The sequence below is a fragment of the Apis cerana genome, linkage group LG9 (genome assembly GCF_029169275.1).
Source record: "Apis cerana isolate GH-2021 linkage group LG9, AcerK_1.0, whole genome shotgun sequence".
NCBI classification, from domain to species: domain Eukaryota; kingdom Metazoa; phylum Arthropoda; class Insecta; order Hymenoptera; family Apidae; genus Apis; species Apis cerana.
In genome coordinates, this window is record NC_083860.1 from 5,447,462 (window position 1) to 5,467,798 (window position 20,337).

General features: G+C 35.8%; 1 protein-coding gene across 1 annotated transcript; it reads right to left on the minus strand.

The window, feature by feature from the left end:
- Positions 1-7,486: 7,486 nt before the first annotated feature.
- LOC107997942 (zinc finger and BTB domain-containing protein 34) lies at positions 7,487-19,868 on the minus strand. Its single transcript, XM_017057094.3, is given in 5 exon segments — positions 7,487-9,507; positions 10,247-10,426; positions 11,577-12,130; positions 15,436-15,448; positions 15,450-19,868. Coding segments are annotated over 5 exon segments (1,710 nt in total). The 5' UTR covers positions 15,738-19,868; the 3' UTR covers positions 7,487-8,832.
- Positions 19,869-20,337: the final 469 nt, after the last annotated feature.

A 20,337-nucleotide genomic window follows, 5' to 3' on the forward strand; every position in this document is an offset into this window, starting at 1 on the left:
TCGCCTCCTCCTTCTCCATTTTTCCAATATCCGAGCATAAACTCGACGTTAAACGATCGAAATTTCCTTTTACAGGGAGATTAAGCCGAAGAGAACAAGCGATCCCTATTAATCAAATTAAGACGAGTCCGGAACAAATCCTCCTCCCAAACCCGACAAACGCCGCTATTTATAAGGATATTTTTTGCACAAGGAGCATGGAACAAAGAAGTTATTTAAGCCGGTAATTCGCGGCGACTCGACCCGCATAGCTAACCAACCTCGACGACAGGCCAACGGGGTTGGGAAAATAAAACGAACGCGGAAGGAAGTTGGGCGAAGGAGAGATCGATCGACCGTCGACGATGCAAGAAGACGAGCCGTGGTGCAAAAAAAGGACAAGTACATAATTACGTTAATGAAGGGGGCACCGCATGTGATTAAATGCGACGAGGATCGAACCGATGAACCGCTTTTTATAGCGCAACGTGAAACTATATACACGTATAGTAGTAATTTCCATCTCTTCCCTGACAATCGCGGAGGAAATCAATCGGATTCTCTATGGCGGAATTCCCTCGGTCAAAGATCCAGAATTGTGACACATTCCCTCGTATCCAACGACGTATATTGAGAATGTTTAGCACGGCAGGAAATTGTGAGATTAATCTCGAGATCAATGGGTATCGCTCGAACTTTTGACTTTTGTTCGAAAGATATTATAATCGCGTTATAAGGGAAAGCAAGGAAATTTTCATTTCGCGATTGAAAGAGAAACTCGAGGAAGAAAACTCAAAGAAACTTCAGCGTTGATTATATATATATATACACATACAAATTTTTGATTTTATAAGACAGTTATTAAAAAAAGAGAAACTTTGTTAGAAACACTCTTCAAGAACGACTTTTCCTTTTACTTTCAGATTTTCGTTACAGACGGGACACTTAGGCCAGCCGTTAGACAGTTCGATCGCGAAATTCGTTCGTTTCTGCATCGTAATAATACACAAGTTGATCCCGGATGAATTTCGCGATCTCCTCGCCTTCGCCTCGCCTTCGTCGTGTCGAAATCTCGCATTCGTATGCACGAAACGCGTTTGCTTGACTAGCGTCGTATCACCGTTTTCGAGCCGGTTCTGTTCGCTCGCGCCTATTCGCAAAGATGAATACGGGAACGCCGTTGTTGGTTAAGAGCCTGCGAAAAGAACGAGAACGGCGAAACGGTTCTTGACGTTGACTGACGAGACACGAAGGAAAGACGAAACGATCTTCGACCGCGCGTGGAACGGGGTGCTAAAGGGAAACGGCGAGCGTTCGAGATTTAGAATCGACGCAACGGTGAAAAAGACGAAAAAAAATACCTTTCTCCTGCCGTGATAATATCAAAATACATTTTTCTAATTCTTAAAAGATAATCCAATTGGATAAGATTCCATTCGATACGATTCGTATTAATATTAAAATTATAATATTATAGTTATCGGAATGATGGAGAGGTTCTATTACGAATACGAATATTTAATTTTGTATCGGAAATAAAAGTGACGAGGAGATTGGAGAGAGAGAGAGAAAAAAAAAGAAAAATTAAATGTCTCGAACGCTCCAGTTACCCCTTGTACACGCAGGGGAGATTAAACGACGACTCGGATTAAGAAATCAGTGATGAAGGAATGGCAAGAAACTATGTGATTACTCTCTGTTCAAGTCTGCCCACTGCCGCTTGGCTTCTGCAGTATCTGTATTTCGGGGTGTTTCTGTTTAATGTGACCCTTCAAATTATCCAGCCGTGTCCTACGACATCCGCACAGGGGGCACACGTAATTCCCCGGATTGTGAGTCAAGTAATGATTCTTTAGATTCGACACTATCCGACCGCACAGTTTGCATTTGCTAGTGTACGTGTACGGCAGCTTTTCGAAAAAGTCCGACAGATTAACTTTCTCAATGCACGTAATTGGCGCGCACTCGGTACCCTGAGGGGTTAAAAGTGTCGTATCTGCAAATAGAGAAAAGTCGTGTGTGAAAAAAAAAAAAAAAAAGACGGCCATCGATACGTGATACGATCCAAGGGGGAGAGAGAGACATCGCTTCACCACTCTTCCTGAGTTTACACCCCTATCCCCATTCCACCCCTCCCCCCCTTATTTTTTTTTTTTCCAGCTTTGATCAGATTCACTCTACTGAGGGAAGAAGAAGGATTACACACAGGCGGCACAGTATCTGTAAAAGTGCGTTATTTTGTACGTATATGTATATGTATGCATGTATAACGTTCGTACGTAATTCGTGTGCGTTATAGATCCACTCTCTGTATATTCGTATTCGTGCGTAGCACGTGAGAACACCAGGAAGAAAAATCGATGCTCGATTTATTAGGTGTCATGCAGTGTCGGTAAAAGAAACCGGTCGCAGCACGTTACATATTACACACGGTGATATAATCATTGTTTATTATATTATATATATTTATATGGTATGTGTGTGTATATGTATATATATATATATATCCGTCATATCGATTATATTGATTAGTCGAGTATTGTACTTTAAAATGGAAAGGCACCATAAAAAAATTTCTATAGAAAAGTCTGTTATCCTTTGCAACAAGCCTTCGGGCCTCAGAGACTAGTTTATCATGACTATTTTATATTACGGGCCACGCAGGCCCACTGAGAAAATTAGGCGTTTCTTTTATTATTATTATTATTCTTTTCTCTCTCTCTTTTTTTTCTATTTTTTTTTTCTTTTTTTCATATACTCAGTCTTCGACGTCTTTCACAACCTACGTATGTATGTATAAATATAAATATAATATAATATAGGATCTATAAATAGATATATAAATAGTTACTTAATACTGATCTTCCTCCCTCCAGTCCTGCGGAACAAGTCTTTCATTACGAGATATAAAGTTACAGCATAGCACAAACGGATATGGAACTGGATAAGATATAACCCGTGGATGTAAATTGATTATTCGTTCGACCGAGATTCGATTTCGAGGAAATCATCCTTTATCGGTGGTAATAACGATGGCCACGCAACATTTTGTCGGCCGAACGTATCGCTTTTATGCAAATCTAATCAAAGATTAATATCTCGAAGGTTTTCTCTTTGCTGGAGAAATTCAATCGGAATGTGAACAATATGGTTTCGCGTTAAAACTCAGCAATTCCATATGTCGCGTGCACAAGTGCAGAAAAGAGCAGTGAGAGCGGTAATTGTTTTGATGGGAAAGGAAAACTCGAAAATTTGGAATGCTTTTACTTGCTCGAGGAAGGAAAAAATTTAAAAAAAAAAAAAAAAAAAAAAGAATCGCGTGTACACGCGGGACACGAGACACACGTGGGAGGTAGTATCTACGAACACGATTCAAAAGAGACACTTTGATATAAGTTTTTTTTTTCACTCTTTGTACTCGAAATTGACTCTGAGATCTAGAGCTCGTTCGATTTTACGAACACTGGTATTAAAAAAAAATATATATATATATTAAAATATACTGGATCGTTTTTCCCAAAAACGATCGTATAATACGCTTACTTTTCTTAGTAGTATATAGAACTCTTAAATATTAAATTATAGACGACAATAAATAATTGAATTTTCTTACGGGAATAAATTTCAAACACGATAATTAAAAATAAACGAGCGAAATCTCGCAATAATTCGCTCGGTGATTAGAAAAAAGTAAAATTGATTGCCGAGATTACAAGAAATGGATCGACGAAGAGCTGTCTTATTTGAAGGAACACGCGCGTGAGCGATTATTTTACGCGACATTATATCTCAGTTTTCAGCTTCCTTTGTCCGATGTTCATATATCGCGCGTTTATATTTGTTGGATGTTCTAATGCGCATGCGTGTGTATTATAAATATACAGCCGAACACGCGATATGGGCGCACGCATGCGCACGTGTCTCGTGTAATCACTCTCCGCCGTTCGTATTTCGCGCGCGCACGTATAAAATTCTAGGTTAGGTAAGCCGGTTCCGATTTCGCTAAAAAGTGTTTGTGCTCTAAGCGCATGAACGGCGATATCAATGATCCCTCTCGTATCCCATGCTTCAATTTAATATGCCTTTTCAGATTGTCGGATCTCGTTAATGATATCATGCATATTTGGCATTGATATTTATCGGGGAAATGCGATTTCATGTGTTTTTTTATGTTCGCTACGCTCTTGCCGCAAAGCTTACAACACTCGGTACCGAGGTTAGAGTGTTCTAGCTTCGACTGACTTTCTTTATTTATATCCTTCTCTTTTTTGCAAGTTCCTGATGTTCCTGGAATTACAAGATCCCGTTTCAATTAGATTTTCTTAGACGACTAATTAATGATTACCGACAATCTCTACTAGACTCATGATAAGATATATATGTATATAGAAAATATATATATATATAAATTTGTATATACCTTTCATGTAGTCATACTCTACGATCAAGTCAAAAAAAAGGTTGCAGAAAAGAGGGGATTCTCTCAATTAATAACGTTCTCCAATCAATATTACGATGATATTACAAAACACCACACTCGTGTATATATATATATATATATTTTATATATATATAATATAACACGTCTATAAATGCCTACTTGTAACTAAATATATAAATGTTCATGTCATAGAAGTAAAAATGAAAAAAAAAATAAATAAATAAATAAATAATAAAACGCACACCTACGATTTCATTATTATCAAGAATAACAATTCAAAACGCAAAGCTAAGGCATAACACGTCGTCACACAACTGAAGAGAACAAACCAACATCGAGAAAAAAGAAAATATTGAAAAGAGGAGAAAAAAAAAAGAAACAAAGAATAAGAAATACGAAAAAAAAAAAAAAGAATTCTAAAGTAAAAATTCTAGAGTAGAGGATATGAAAAGTAAAAGAAGAGGTTCGCTTAAAAGAATAACGCAAGCGGAAAAGTCCTGGTTGGAAGAGAATTGCTTATAAATGCAATATTTCTCAAAACTAGTATATTCGAAAACAAAAATGCTTGTCGCCAAAAAAAGTTTCGCTACTATTTTTCTTTATCGATGTTTATATGTTTATTGTAAATTGATATACACACGCGAAATGGATCGTGGAGATTAAAATAGAGATTCAAGCTCTTTTCTAGAAAAATTATCTATGACCCTTACCATTTTATCCAATGATATGAATTAAAGTAAAACCAAATACTAAAACGACAACAATGTTAGGAAGAAAGATGACGAAAAAGACAACGACGACGACGACGACGACGACAACGATGACGACGACGACGACGACGACGATGTGTCTGCAAGAGCGTCAATACTTCTCAAAAAAAAAAAAAAGAAAGAAAAAAAAAGTTAAACGAACAATCACGATAGCAACAAAATCCTTACATTCTCTGACCATCGATGTCACGTATAACGCAACCTGTTTCTCTTGAGACAATCACACGCGACGAAAATCGCCTCAAGAATAATCACGATTATACCATCGAAAACGACCGTGTTATGTAACTCGTTTTGCTACCGAACCGGTATAACGTTCGTGTTCGATCACTTACGTAACAAAACGCAGCACGCGTTATTATATCCGTATTTTGTTGCTAATATTTTCGTTTATTCTCGTGTAAAACTGGCGATACACATGTTAAAGACAAATAGCGCAAGAGAGAGAATGTAAGATTAAGATCGGTAGTTACGATGACGTAAGATGTGGCATAAAGGTATTTGTAAGAGGATAGAGAAAACAGTGTGTAAAAGACATGCACAGAGAATCCCGCCGTGATAATGATAATGATATACGTATATATATACATACATACACACGTACATATAGATGTATGGAATATATTTACATATATATACGTATATACATATATATATGTACTCGTTTATAAATAAATTTTATAACTATAGACACAAGACATACGTATATACATTTCTTCCTCACGCGAACATTCACTCATTCACTCGAAAGCCTCTTGCAAAAATGTTCACACCGTTATTTGGCCACGCACACACAGGTCCACTGAATAGGTAGAGGGATAAATGTGGATGCGTGTGTACATGTATGTATGCGTGTGTGTGTATATATATGTATGTATGTGTGTGTAGGATAGAAAGAGGGGAGGAAAAAATAAATAAATAAAAGGCAACACACATTAGATCATACATACAGTCATCGATCATACAACTATCTTAAATAACTCAATCACAACAGGAATGTACTGTCCATTTGCTGATACCAACAGAAGAAATGTCCACTTTGCCGATACCACTTCCCAAAAAAAAAAAAGAAGAAAAAAAAATAAAAAAAAAAAAAGAAAAAGAATTGTGTTTTTGTTAGACATAATATTACAATTCCTATTGTATTATTAACACACTTACTGGATTTGTAACTACCACATAATGACATAGCAAATGCACGATACCATCACCACAACACCAAGGATGAATATTGTGTCATCTATACCCGTATATATATATATATACATATACATATACATATACATATATATATATATTATACACGCACACACATCGTCAGTTCATGTATACATATATATACACATACACATATACAGGATACGTCGTAGCAAAGAAAGTTGTTCGTGTTTTCTAAAAAGAGGTTACCACTCACTACGCTTGCCAGACTTGGAAATAGAGGGATGCTCGCTTCGTACGCCTATGTACGATTCGACGCGCAAAAATTCTTGCAAACGTGCATGCACATCTCCCTCGATTTCTTAGATCTCGCGTATTTCCATCTCTCGTTCCCATTATTCTTTTCTTAATTACCAATTTTACTTTTAATTTTCATTATTGAAAAAAAATATATAACAATAACGGCACAGACAGATTCATGGTCTGATTATACGGAAATAAATTAATTAAGAAGTGATGAAAAATTAATTCGATAACAATAACCATGATAATGGTGTAGAAACGAAGTAGGGGAAATACGTGAAATCTAAATGTAATTTTGATCGTAATTATAGATATTTATAGGTCTTACCATCGAGCCCGTCGAGCATTTCTGGGGGATTATGATGTTCAGATGATTCAATTCCTGACACGCCATCGCTTAGCGTGCCTGTTGTTGCTCCTCCTTCTTCTCCTAGCAGTCCAACTGGATGACCCTGCACACGTCACGATTATACATTATAAATTCTACTGTTGAACAAAGTCACTTCGTATCGTTTATCTATGGAATTCCTCCATATAAAAATCTGAAGTCTCAGAAAAATCTACCATTATATTATCACATTCTGATTATTATAAAAAAGTTAATTTTCAAATAATCTCTGGATAACAATAAATATTGAAATAAATTAATATTTCATTTATTTGAAAAGATAGTAAAAAAGATAAATAAGTATAAAAATCGAGTACGAATTGCAATCGAAATGATTTCTTTTCTTTTTGCTGTTTACGAAATTTTTTAAATCTATAAAATTTTTAAATCTATAAAATATAATACATATTTTTAATTATTCAAAATTTACAAATAATAAAACAAAGCTTATAACAATCATTTTTTATTTACTATTTACATAATTAATAATAACAAGAGAGAAGGATTTGTCATTCGATGAAATACAATCCATTGAAATCCTAAATGCATGCTTATTCGTATATTTGATACGATAAAATCAGCATTCTCTATAATAAAAATATTGGAATTTCATTCATATTTCACGCGTGAAATATTCATCACAGAAGCGCATCATTATAAAAATGCACATGCTTTGGCAATTCGTTTCTTCCTAACAATATTTCAATGTTAATAACATGATTGAACAGTTCACGTTATTATCTATATAAACATTATTACATAAAAATGTTAGATTCAAAAATCTATAAATGTGAATTTTAATATATTCGATCACTTTGTAAAAGTATATGTCACGTCATAAGTAATTAAATATATAAATGTATTTTATCCATAAAAATTTATATCTTTCTTCGACTTAATTTATAAACATGAACAACTCTAATATATTCTAACATATTATTAAAAATAATCTACAATCTAAACAATATACACAATTCATAAAATTTTCTACATTGTATTATGAAATATTCGTTAAAATATCTAAATTTTTAACAAGAAATTTTCCATGAATCAACCAATTATAGCATGCACAAACATATATTGTATATTATAATTGGAATAAAAAATGAAATTTATAATTTTAATTATATATAATTAATTAACCAAGACATATCAGACCTAATTTGTATAATGCTAATATAAAATATTTAAAAATGATGTTATAATTAAAATTGAAATTCTTAATATAATCAAAAATATAAAATAAGTATAGCATTGAATACTATACATATCATAATTTTTATAAATTTCATTTGCTTTATCGAAAAAAATTAATTAATTAAGATTTGATAAAAAAATGTTCTAGATATTTGTGATAACAACCATAAAAATAAATTAATGCAAGGCACATTTTTAATTTGTGTTTATTGTATTTAAAATGCATGAATTTTACTTTAATATGTAATTTGTTAAAATTAAATATAGAAAAATATATATACTTTTATATACTTTTGAAAAATTTTAAAATATAATGTAAAAATACATTGTATATTTTTAATAAAATATCATGCATACATATTTTATCATAATATAGCATGACTGATAGTATTTATACAATCTCAAATAATTATGCATATATATGCAGATTTTATAAGATGATTTTATAATAACAAAAAGTAAGAAAAAAAGAATGTTTATGAAGTAATTTTGTCTTGCATGACAAGCCATTTTTTTATGGTAAAAATTAATCTGAATCTTAATTGAGCAAAGTAAATCACAAATCAATATTATTAAAATGCACTCATAATAAAAAATCAATATGTTTCCATGATGTAAGTATAATTTCCTCTTGCTTCACTTTCTTTAGCAACACACAAATTATGAGCCTTGCACTTATCATGATGATTCACAATTTCAAGTCTAAAATTACCATTTCCAGCAGCAAATGAAGTACGTATTTCAGGCATTGAATCGCTCCATTTTCTACAATATTTACAAAACATAAGGTTTGATCTCTCATCATATTGAAGCCAAGAATACATATCTAACCATCCAACTTTAAATTTACCAGTTTTTCTACTTTGAGGAATAGAACGTTGTGAAATATTACATAAAGTTGATTGAATTACTGACATGCTTGGCTGTGGATTTACAATTATTGATCTATGTATCTCATTGTTATCATGAAATTTTTTAACATTTGCATTACTTTCTGGAAATGAATCAAGAATGGAACTGAATTCTGCATTACTATTTTTCTGTGAATTACACTTTAAAGATGTAGACTGATTTTGCGAAGATTTGTAAGAATTATCATAACATTCGGATGTAGTCCCTGACATATTGATAGACATAGAACCTCCAGCCATGATAGTGCTTTCACAAGAAACTTGTATCACAGCAGAATCTTGTTGATTTTGGGTCATGTTCTGTACATCCATAGTTTCGTCACTCTTCCCATCTCTCTGAACTTCCCACTCCACACTAGTCTGTCAACAGAGAAGGAAAGGATATGTGTTTAATCAACACATTTTTTTTTGATTTTGTCTTTTAGCATATAAGAAGCCAATTTTGTATCTCTATGATATCCCTTCCTTCCCATGTTTGTTTGGACTGAGTAGTTGTAGGAAAATAATAGATAGTCAATGATTATAGGAATAGTAACGAAACTTCATATCTTTTTTTTTTTTATATAATCTACTCAACATATTACATTATTAAATTATATGATATAACAATAATATCTTTTGATAAGGTATAAATTAATTATAGAATACAGAAATAAAAAAGAATAAAATAATATTCTGAAATAAAAATAGTACGTAATACAAAAAAATTAATCAAATTAAGATATATTAATATCAAAATTTACACTATACCAAAACTATTTTAAATAACTACATAATATAAAAAAAACACATATCAGAATTATATAAAAAAGTTTGAATATTGTAGTAAATAATAAGAAAAGATTTACTTTTAAATTAAATAAAATAAATTAACACAATGAGATAATTATAAAACAAAATATATTTCATGAAATATGAAATTACTATATGAACTTCGTATTAAAAAAGCATATTCATCTTATTAGTACATATCTACAAATTACCACATACCACAAACTATTTACATGCTATAAAGTATATTATTAACATGCATTAATAACATTTTTATTATAGATATTTATTTATTAAGGCTAATTATATAAAAAAAAAAAATACTCACTGGGAGGGAAATGTTGTCATGGAAGTCTGGTAAGTGATGATCTAACTCTTGCTTGATCGAAGGTTGTGGCTGTGATGCAGGAGACATAGGTCGACTACCATCTTCCAAATCAGCTCCCATGGCATTATTTGACTTTGGAATCACAGGAGGGCTTGATTTGTAACTACATTGTGACGATGTCTGAAAAATGATAAATTACAAAATTAATTGAATTAATATTAATATTAAAATTTATTTAAAATATTTAAAATAAAATGAAAGATTTCTTGGATTAAATAGAATTTTAATTATTTTTATTATTGCATATTATTTGTAAGAGTTTGTATCTAAATTATAAAATATATAAAAAAATTATTTAAGAAAAAAAAAATTCAATACATCCTTATTTCTGGGAGATTAGTCTGTGGCAAAAACGATATTTTAAAATCAGCATTTGTAATATACCTCAAGGTTACAAGTACAGATATTTGGAAAGCTGTCCAATCATATAGATATATAATTTAATGATAATAAATTACGATCATTATCTTCGAATTTTAAGCGCTACTTGTAAGGAAATTTTGCGCATATACACGTGACTACACGTGTATATGTATACGTAAGCATGTACAACGCACGCGCATAACTTCGCGGGAGCATATGTTTTGAAAATAATTTCTTCAAAAGCGATTAATTTACATACATCTAATATCTCAATATAAATTTATGCATAATACAAAAATTACTAAACAAATACACGATAAAATAAAAAAAAATTATATCATACATATACTTTATGTTCAAAGATAAATAATACATATAATTATTTTTTATCATCATTAATACTTTTCTGATTTAATATTATTTAATATTAAATAACCTCTTCTTAACTTTGATTATAAATTAATGATTGCTAAATATTATAGCAAAAATAAGGATTATTTAAAAATGGAACTGATGTCTACAATTATTGGAGTATGTGAAAACTAAAAATAATAAAGTTGAAAAAACATAAATTGTAATATTTTGCTTTATATTTTTTCTAAAAAAAAAATATTAACAAAATAATTATAATAAGTATTGTAAAAAAATATATACAAATATTTTTGGAGTAATAAGAATCTCATAACTTATAATGCGATAAATTACTATTATTATTTTATTATATATTATATATTTACTAAATTTTTATTAAATAATTATTTTCTGTATACACAGAAATTATTAAAATAATAATAAAAAGAATTATTATTATAAAAAAAAATACAATATGATATATTACTTAATAACAAAAATATGAAATTAATAATACTTACATGCACAAAGATGTACAATATTTAAAATTACATACCTGAGAATCTGACATGAACCGTTCACTGGGTGGACCACTAAGGGAAACATCATAGCTGCCCGAAGCCTTTCGTTTCCTCTTTTCAGGAGGAGGCTGAAGGTTAGGCGATTCAGTATGCCTAATACCAGTTTGCGTTTCTGGTTCTGGCGATGGACTTTTCTCTTCTGTCTTGTTATTTACACTATTATCAGTGAGGCCTCTAATCTGTAATGCCTCAGCTGTTTTAAGGAACATCGGTAGCAGATGCTGACTAACGTTAACTTCCCCCTTATACATAAAGTGCAGCAATGCCTTCATTTCCGTTTCATTGACATCCTTCAGGAATATAATTGGATGGGGATGGGTATTCTGAAGGAAAATGCTCTCAAAATATGGACTGCATGCAGAGAGTATCGTCTGGTGTGCCTTGAAAGTCTCTCCAACACACGCCAGGGTTACGTCGCAGAGTGCCTCTCTGGCAAGTAAGGAGCTGAGAACGTCTGTGAGGTTGGCTGGATGGTTGTTCCACCGTAGGCAATACTGTTGGTCCATCTTGTCTATCTCCAATCCCGACCCTACAACCAAACTAGCTGCCCTGAACTGTCCACACTAAAGACTTTGATCACCCTGACTACAGAATGACTCCCTAACCCTTAAAACGTTAACTCACACGCCTTCTTCACGCACACTCTCCTATATCGGCTTGACGATATCTCCTCAGAGATTATATCGCAACTCTAGACCCACACAACTTCCTCCGTGCTTCTGCAAATGTGCCACATTGCAGTATAACTGTAAAACCCTTCAGGGTTCACGCGTCGCTACTATACGTGCCGAAAACATTTTTTCGCATAACCTCGGCAACGACAAATAACTCTGTACACGATTTCACTTCGATAAATGTAGCGCGAATTAAAAGAAGGTTAGAGTATTAATTACGACGCAGTATGTGTCACCCACGGATATGATAATATCCTATATTCGAAGATAATGTTTTCGGCAATGTCAATATTCGCGAGGCTTGGGCGCCATTGTCGGCCGTACTCGTCTAGCCACGAGCCTTCTCGCGAAAACTCGATTTGTTGATGCTCGATTTCTAACCATTCAAACACGCTTCACACGCGGCTTTATTTACCTAAACCCAGCGCCAGCTAACTAACGCATCGTATACACTAACGACCCAACTTTGTTTATCGTCCCGATGATTACTCACCTTTCGCAAACTTTTTGCCATTACAACGCCACCCGACCCTTAACGTCCACTACCATACCAATCTGCCAATGCCTACGGCCTTATTTTTAAAATACTTTTGACCTTCGTGCATCTGCCGGGGGGAATGGCGCGAAGGGCGCTCGAATTCAAACGTTACTAGTCACGCAATAAGACTTCTCCCAACAATTTCGAATAAATAAAAGATTTTTTTCTTTTATATTTAAATATTTTTTCATTAATATTATTATAAATTTTATTTCATTATAAAATGTCACGATAAATTAAAAAAAATTATCATTGTTGGTGGATAAATATTTATCTATCTTTCGAAAAGTATAAAATAATAAATTACAATTATAAATATTATTTTTTTAAAGTTTCTTTTTTCTTTTTCAAATTTTGTATAGAAAAAAAGAATGATCAACTATCGAAACAGTACAAAATAATAAAACAATTATAAAGTTAAATTGAAACCAATATGCCGATACATAACCTATCTGAATGAAATTATTTGTAAAAATGCACGAACTATATACATAAATATTAAAAGTTAAAATAAATAAATGTCTGATTCAATTATATTTTAAACGAGTGTCGAGATAAATGCATTTATCTTATTGACTGTGCGTAGCACGATAATTCAACAGAAATTATACTTCGTTCAATGGGCTCTTTTCTCTCACTAACAAAATTCCTATCGTTGTTATCGAAAATATAAATGATTTCAATTGTTATATATTTAACATTAAAATACAATCAAGAGTTTGAAACGTTTTCACGATAAATCAAATTAAACGAAACGGTCTCTACTCGTTTTAAGAAGCTTAGATTGAAAAACAAATAGATTGAAAAACAAAAAAATCAATACAATTTCTCTTTTTGCAAAACAGTTTACGAACATGTTTAAAGATATATCGTGATACTTTCGAAAGTGTTACACGGAAGTTCGGCTTTCCGTGAAATGCGACAAACTATACATCGTCACATTGTTGTAATGCACGCGTAATACATGTAAAATTCATAGATCCTTGAACGAAGTGCTATAAAAAGAAAGTCTCAAAACCCGTTTCCTCTTTCCCCTTAATCCGAAAGAAAAAAAAAAAAAAAGGAAAAAGAAAAAAGAAATCGAAACTGCTTAATCCAAAGGATCGTTTATACGGTTTTATTCCGTAACTACTTCCGTGACAACGATTCGTGAACACGAAGATCTCGCAATTTTTCTTTTCTTTTCTTTTCTTTTCTTTTTCTTTTTTTCTTCCTTCTTTTCAAGTCGTCCTCTTTCGTTCCTTTCTTTGGTTAAATGAGCTCGGTTATACGAGAAGAGATTACATTTCACGGAAAATCATGCAGTGCAAAAGGGTCATTCGGTTTCATTTGACTGCAATAAACGGTAATTCGCGCTTTCTGATATTAATTTCGATACATCCGCGAATCGGGCTGATAATCGTGTTAACCATACGAAATCAATAGATAGCGGGAAAATTGGAAAATCTTCTTAATCGGTTTTCGAATATTCGGATTTACAAGCTTTGCCACGGTCATTAACAGATTTAATCCGCACTTTGATTGACACTGTGCAAAATTACTATTCGTCGAGGTTATCCTCGTCGAAGATATGTAAATAGAAACTCGATATATATATATATATATAAGCGGATAAAATAAATGTAATTGATTTTATCTCGAGCCCCGTTGCGTTTCTGACGATTTCGAATATTAGACCGATGAAGATAATAAGTGTTGCCAGTCGGGCGTGCCCGTGATATTTTTAATAAAAGGTAAACCGACTGGAAACGTTCGAAACGATAATTTCGAAGGAAGCTCGAGCATCGTAATAAATTACTATGGATATTTATTCCTGACGAGAAACGTCTCGTTTAACGAATACGCGTAAGCAAGCGACGAATGAGAATATTAATCGCATTACAATGGACTCGAAATTTTGTGCCGAAGAGAAAAATTTAAACGATCCGTTGCTTGAATTCGCTCGCGTTCCGCATCGCGTAACTCTATTTCCAGAACATTTCTCGCGATATTCCATTTTTCTTTTTCTTTCTCATTTTTTCCCCTCTTCTTCTTTTTTTCCTCTCTTTCTCGAACAGCACCGTGACAGAAATGTATAAACACGAGAGAGGGGAAAAAAAAAAAATAAAAAAAAAATAAAAATAAAAAAAAATGATATCCGGCAGTATCAAATCGAATTTATTCGTTTCATAGTCGAATAATTATCAGAAAGTTGGCGCATTTAGACTGGGCTCCTTTTAATCGCATCGAAACCTATCTCTAACAAAGAGCCGCGTTTTCTAGACATTAGCAACATCATCCTGGGTCAACTAAATGGTTACGCAATTAATTGTGCGAACCGGTTCCTCGAACGAGTTCTCTCTACATACCATATGAGAAAATCTGTTTTTAAAGTATATAATACATCTCATGCGTGTAAATGTGAAAAAAAAAAAACTATGAATCTTCCAGAGTATAATTGTTGAAACAAACGAAAAATCGAAAAACAGAAATATTTGTTGAGAATATAATGTACATGTTTGTGCGTGTTCGAGTATCGTGTTCGTGTAAAAGATCAAAGATCGACAACGTTAACAGGCATATAGAGGAGAAAAAAAAAAAAAAAGAATACAGTAAATCTTATCTTTAGGCAAAAAAACGGACCTGTAGATCCTCCATACAGGTGGAATACCGGCGAGCATCACTGTTATCTGCATAATTATCTCGCGATGGCCTTGATTGTTCCACGAGGAAAACAAGTGGAAGCAGAAGTATATTACATCGCGACGTATTGTATGGTTCGATACGTCGCCTGTTTCTTGCCCTACAGTTGACGTAGCATCGCGAAATAAAACATTTCTCTGTCTTGTGCGAAGCTGGCAAATCTTCAGGGACGATCTTGGCGCGATATAAACCGGAAGTGCAGCGGTGCCACGCGGCTGGCGCGATTTTTTCGCACCGCGCATGCGCGCGCGATAAGTGCGCGCGCACCAAAAAATTACGCGACGCGATCGTAATAACGTATCGCGTTTTTTTATCCATATTCATCATATTTCTTCTCTCATCACGAATAATCGATGGAATAATATATTCGAGCGATTTTTTTTTTTTTTAATACTCGAATTAATTCAAACTTCAATATTAATGATTCTGATTCTAATTTTAATATTAATGAGATGTTTGGCCCCATCGTTCGGATTGAATTTTACGATAGTTCGTGAAAGATATGTGCACAATTCAAGCTCGAATAAAAAAGCAACAGAGATTCGCGACGGTGCAATAAAGTTTAATGCAGTGGTAAGAAAGTTCGCATAAAATACGCCGTCCCGATAAAAGACGCACGCTGCTGCGCTCGGCCATATGTTTCCTCGGCGACAATGCGGCGATGTAGCTTAGAAGAGGAGAAAGAGCACGGTTAAAATCCGTGATCTTGAAACGAGGGGAAACTTTACCCAAGACCCATGTTGAACGTTCTATTATACGTTTCACGATTATTGTCTGTACAGATGAAAATCGTGACTTATATACTCTTACGTGCATTACGAACGAATTTTCCTCCCTCTCGAGCGATATTTCGCGCGATCGATGGATCATACGTCGATCGATGCGTCATACCGACTACCGAGTATAGAATAGGCATTCGAGAAACGGGAAAAAAGAGTAGACAAGAGTATTATTTGCTTTCCGTTATCCCTTGTCGTTCGAGACAGAAACGATCGAGTGTAAACGCATCGATTTATGCTCGAATCTCTTTTTAAGCTAGTTTTTAAACGTGCACGGTGCTTAAAGCGACATGAAATGAACGATAACGGTTCGTTAGTTTTGTAACGTTTTTCTTTTTTTTTTTTTTTTCGTTTCTAAAATAATATTTTTCTAATTTTTTTTTTTTTTTCTCTATGCTTTTTATCTTAATCTATGCGTAACTCGATGTATCAGCCTGCTGTACGCGCATGATAAATTATGAATCCTTTTCCCACCGCTCATCGCGGCAGATTAAAAATTAATCTTGATATATCGTTGTTGCAATATTTGTCCACCGGAGTGTACCGTCTAAGAAGTTACGATGTTTTGTGTTTGCATACGGAAAGAATGTTACCGAAGAAATATTGCATAAATAATACCGTGAAAATTCTAATGTTGCACTTGGTTCGCCTCTTTTATTCAAACATCTCTACTTATAAATTTTCCTCCTTCTACTTTTTTTTTCTTTTTTCTTCTCTCTCTCTCTCTCTCTTTTTCCTTTCTTTAATTCCGTTTTTCAAGTGCAGAACATGACTGGTTTATTCCTAAAAAATTTACATTGCAAAGTTTTATAAAAGACTATCCCATAGGACGTTGCTTTTAAATTACATCTTAAGAAATATTTCGTTCGTGAATCGAAAAACGTTTTATGCAGTTCAAACATACGAATTTCTAGAAATTTCGTATCTCTGAATTCCGAGGAAACGAATATATTTTCCCCTCGCTTTATTTTTTCTTCTTTTTTTTTTATTTCAATCCGTATCCGTACAAAAAATACTACGTTTAATATTTATTGCGTTACGTAACTAAAATTGAAATTTTTAGATGTGAATTATTAGATAATGAGCTATTTATCCGTCGTGCATCTCATTTAATTATAAATATTAAATCGAAAGGAAAAACAAAGTTCTCTCAATTCACGACACACAACATCGACGCGAAATACGCGTAATTAATATTACAATTTTGACTTACGAAGGAATAACTTTTCGTTAATTTCTCTTAAAAAGGGTCTAAATCTTAATGATACGAATATATAAAAAAATATATAGATTTTTTTATATACACGGGTCCTTTATCATTTAATTGAGCAAGAGTCAGTCTTTGCGCGTGTGAAACGTTGAAATTTCACCTATGATAAATCTACCTCGTTTCACGGATTCCCCATTTAGGATGTGAAAGAATATGATTTATCTCATTTTATCGTCTGAAACAATGGAACCGCTGCACGATTGCAGCGGTCAGAAATTGCGCGCGTATTTCGTCCACGAATATATGTCCTCGAAAATTGACAACCCCTCCACCCTCCCCCACCCTATTTTTGTTCGCGCCAGGATTAGTTTACGTTTCAATCGGATGGGTCAAACCAATAAACGCCAGTCTAGTTTACAGTGTATATTATTGAAATCCGTATAAAATTCCCTGCGTGCCAACATATTTTCCGACTGTCAATCCGCTTTTCCCTTATTTTCCTATCCGATTATCTCGCGTGAAAACGGAATAAAAAAAAAAAAGGAAACGAACCGAAATCGACGAAAACCGAGTCGCGCATCGTTTTATCGAAGATCGGGAAACGAAGAAGCGCGTTTTCAATGTTCGTCCCAGTATAATACGTCCGTCTCACGTTCGGTGGTGGTTTCTCGGCCTATTCTGTTCCCGTCTTAGTCCCTTGAAGGGAGAAAGAGAGAGAGAGAGAGGGGGGGAGGGAGGAACACGCGACGCATGCCTCTAGATCTCGCGATCGATGGGTCCGGCAGGTCTGGTAGGCCGTTTTGCGAGCTGCAGAATAGGCGCGTATCCGTGGTGGCCTCCCCTCTAAGCGTACACAGCAGCCGCGTGCAGCCAGGCCGCAAGGAAGGCCGAGCGCGCAAATCGAACGTGTTGTCCTCGCGACAGTGGTAACGACGCGAGGGTGTCGCGCGTTATGAAAATCTGAAAATCGACGCGCCGATGCCTGTGCAGGCGTGTTTGGCGCATCGTTACCTGGTTTACTGAAATTCGTGAACATGAAATCCTGTCGGGCTGTCGTAGCCGCACCACGCAGCACGAAGGAGGATCAGATCTCCCCCTCACGGAAAATCTTCCGCGACGATCTTACGAAGACGATTCTTCTCCCCTGGACAAGAGACCAAGAGATCCTCTTCACGTTCACGTAACTGCGATCTCTGTCGTAGACAGTATATCCGCGCACATGACAGTTACAGTACAACAGGCAATAAAACGGCACTTGACGATTACATCGTTCGCACCGAGCGGAGTATGCAGTATCTTAAACTTGTCTCGGCGGTCATGACGAGGCGCGCGATGAAACAGTGAGCGAGTTGAGAGAAGAGTTTTCAGTTTTTTTCCCCCTTTTTTCTTTATTATTTCTCTTTCTTTTCTTTTTCAGACGGGAGACGAGAACGAGCACAGTTACGTCGATTCGGGAATAACTTTCCGTGTATATGTGTATATATATATATATGTGTATGTATATATACATATATGTATATATAAAAATGTATATATATATATATATAACTCTTTCGATCGTTAGAGAATCGAGACGAGATGCGATCTCGCGTATCACGATTATCTCACGACGCGGCGTCGATGACGTACAAATGCGGACGAAACTCGAAGAGGGAGAAACAACAAAGTGGCGTGTGTACCAAGTTGGCCGCGGAGCGCGACTGAGGCCAGGGGTGGCGCCGAGAGAGAGAGAGGGTGGCGTGGATGCAGGTCGACGTGTACGCTGCACGGACACATCCCCCCTAATGAATGCACCAGGCATGTGCGAGGGATTTTATGTTCGCCGCCGCCGCCGCCGCCGCCGCCACCACTCCCGCCACCCCCTTCCCCCCTCAGCCTCCGCCACTACTACCACCAACCGAGAATCGGCCGCCACCCCCGTCGCCCAACCTCCGCCAGTTTCCACCCGTCCCCTCCGACCCTCCTCCCCCGCTACTCAACCCCTGCCACTCTCCTCCTCCTCCTCCTCCTCCTTCTCCTCTGTCCTCCTCTTCCTCTTCCCTCGTTCTTCACCCTTCCTCCTTCACGCATCCCTCTCTTTTTCCCACCCTGTCCCTGTCGCTCCTCGCGCAACCCTTTTCTCTCCAAAGAGTGAACAGCAGCGGGCCACCACCCAACCGAGCCGCGTTGAAGCCCGTTTTCCGCACGCGGCACTCAATGCGTTGCACTCGTCGCAGCGCGAGCAGACGCGCGCCGGTCCCCAGGAAGCAGCGTGGGCGGTTTTGTCTCGTTTGCCGGAACCCTCCGCTCCTGGGGCTGTGCCCGGTTTTCGTGCCTCCTCCTGCGTGCCTGCGGACGTACCCTGCACCCGCGATTGGTACGCACAACTCACCCGCCCGTACGCGAATCCTCTCCTGCACCTGCCACATCTCTCCCTCTCTATTAGTCTCCGTCTCGTTTCACGCGCCTGCCTCTTCTCCCTCCTCCCTCCCTTCCCTCCCCCCGTTTAACCCTGTCTCGCCCGCTCCTTCTATTTATCCCCCGTCTCCGCCGCGCCGTCTCACCCGTTCATCTTCGAATTCCTCTCGCTATTTCTTAGGGATTCATTGTGTTCCATCCGGTTGGTTGGCTCCGTGCTGGCCACCAACGAGAAATGTCGCGGTATCGAGGGGGTGTGCGAGGTCCTCGCCATCCCTCGCACGCACGCTCGTCGAGCGCAGCCTCGCCATCCCTTCCCTCGTGGTAACCGGAAATCTGCTTCGTCGGAGGATGTTACATCGTCGTGTATTTTTCTAGCCAGCGGGGTTACAGGGTATATCGGCTCGAAGGATCGTTGTGGAGAGATTCGAGCGTGAGTGCGCAAGGGTGCATTTG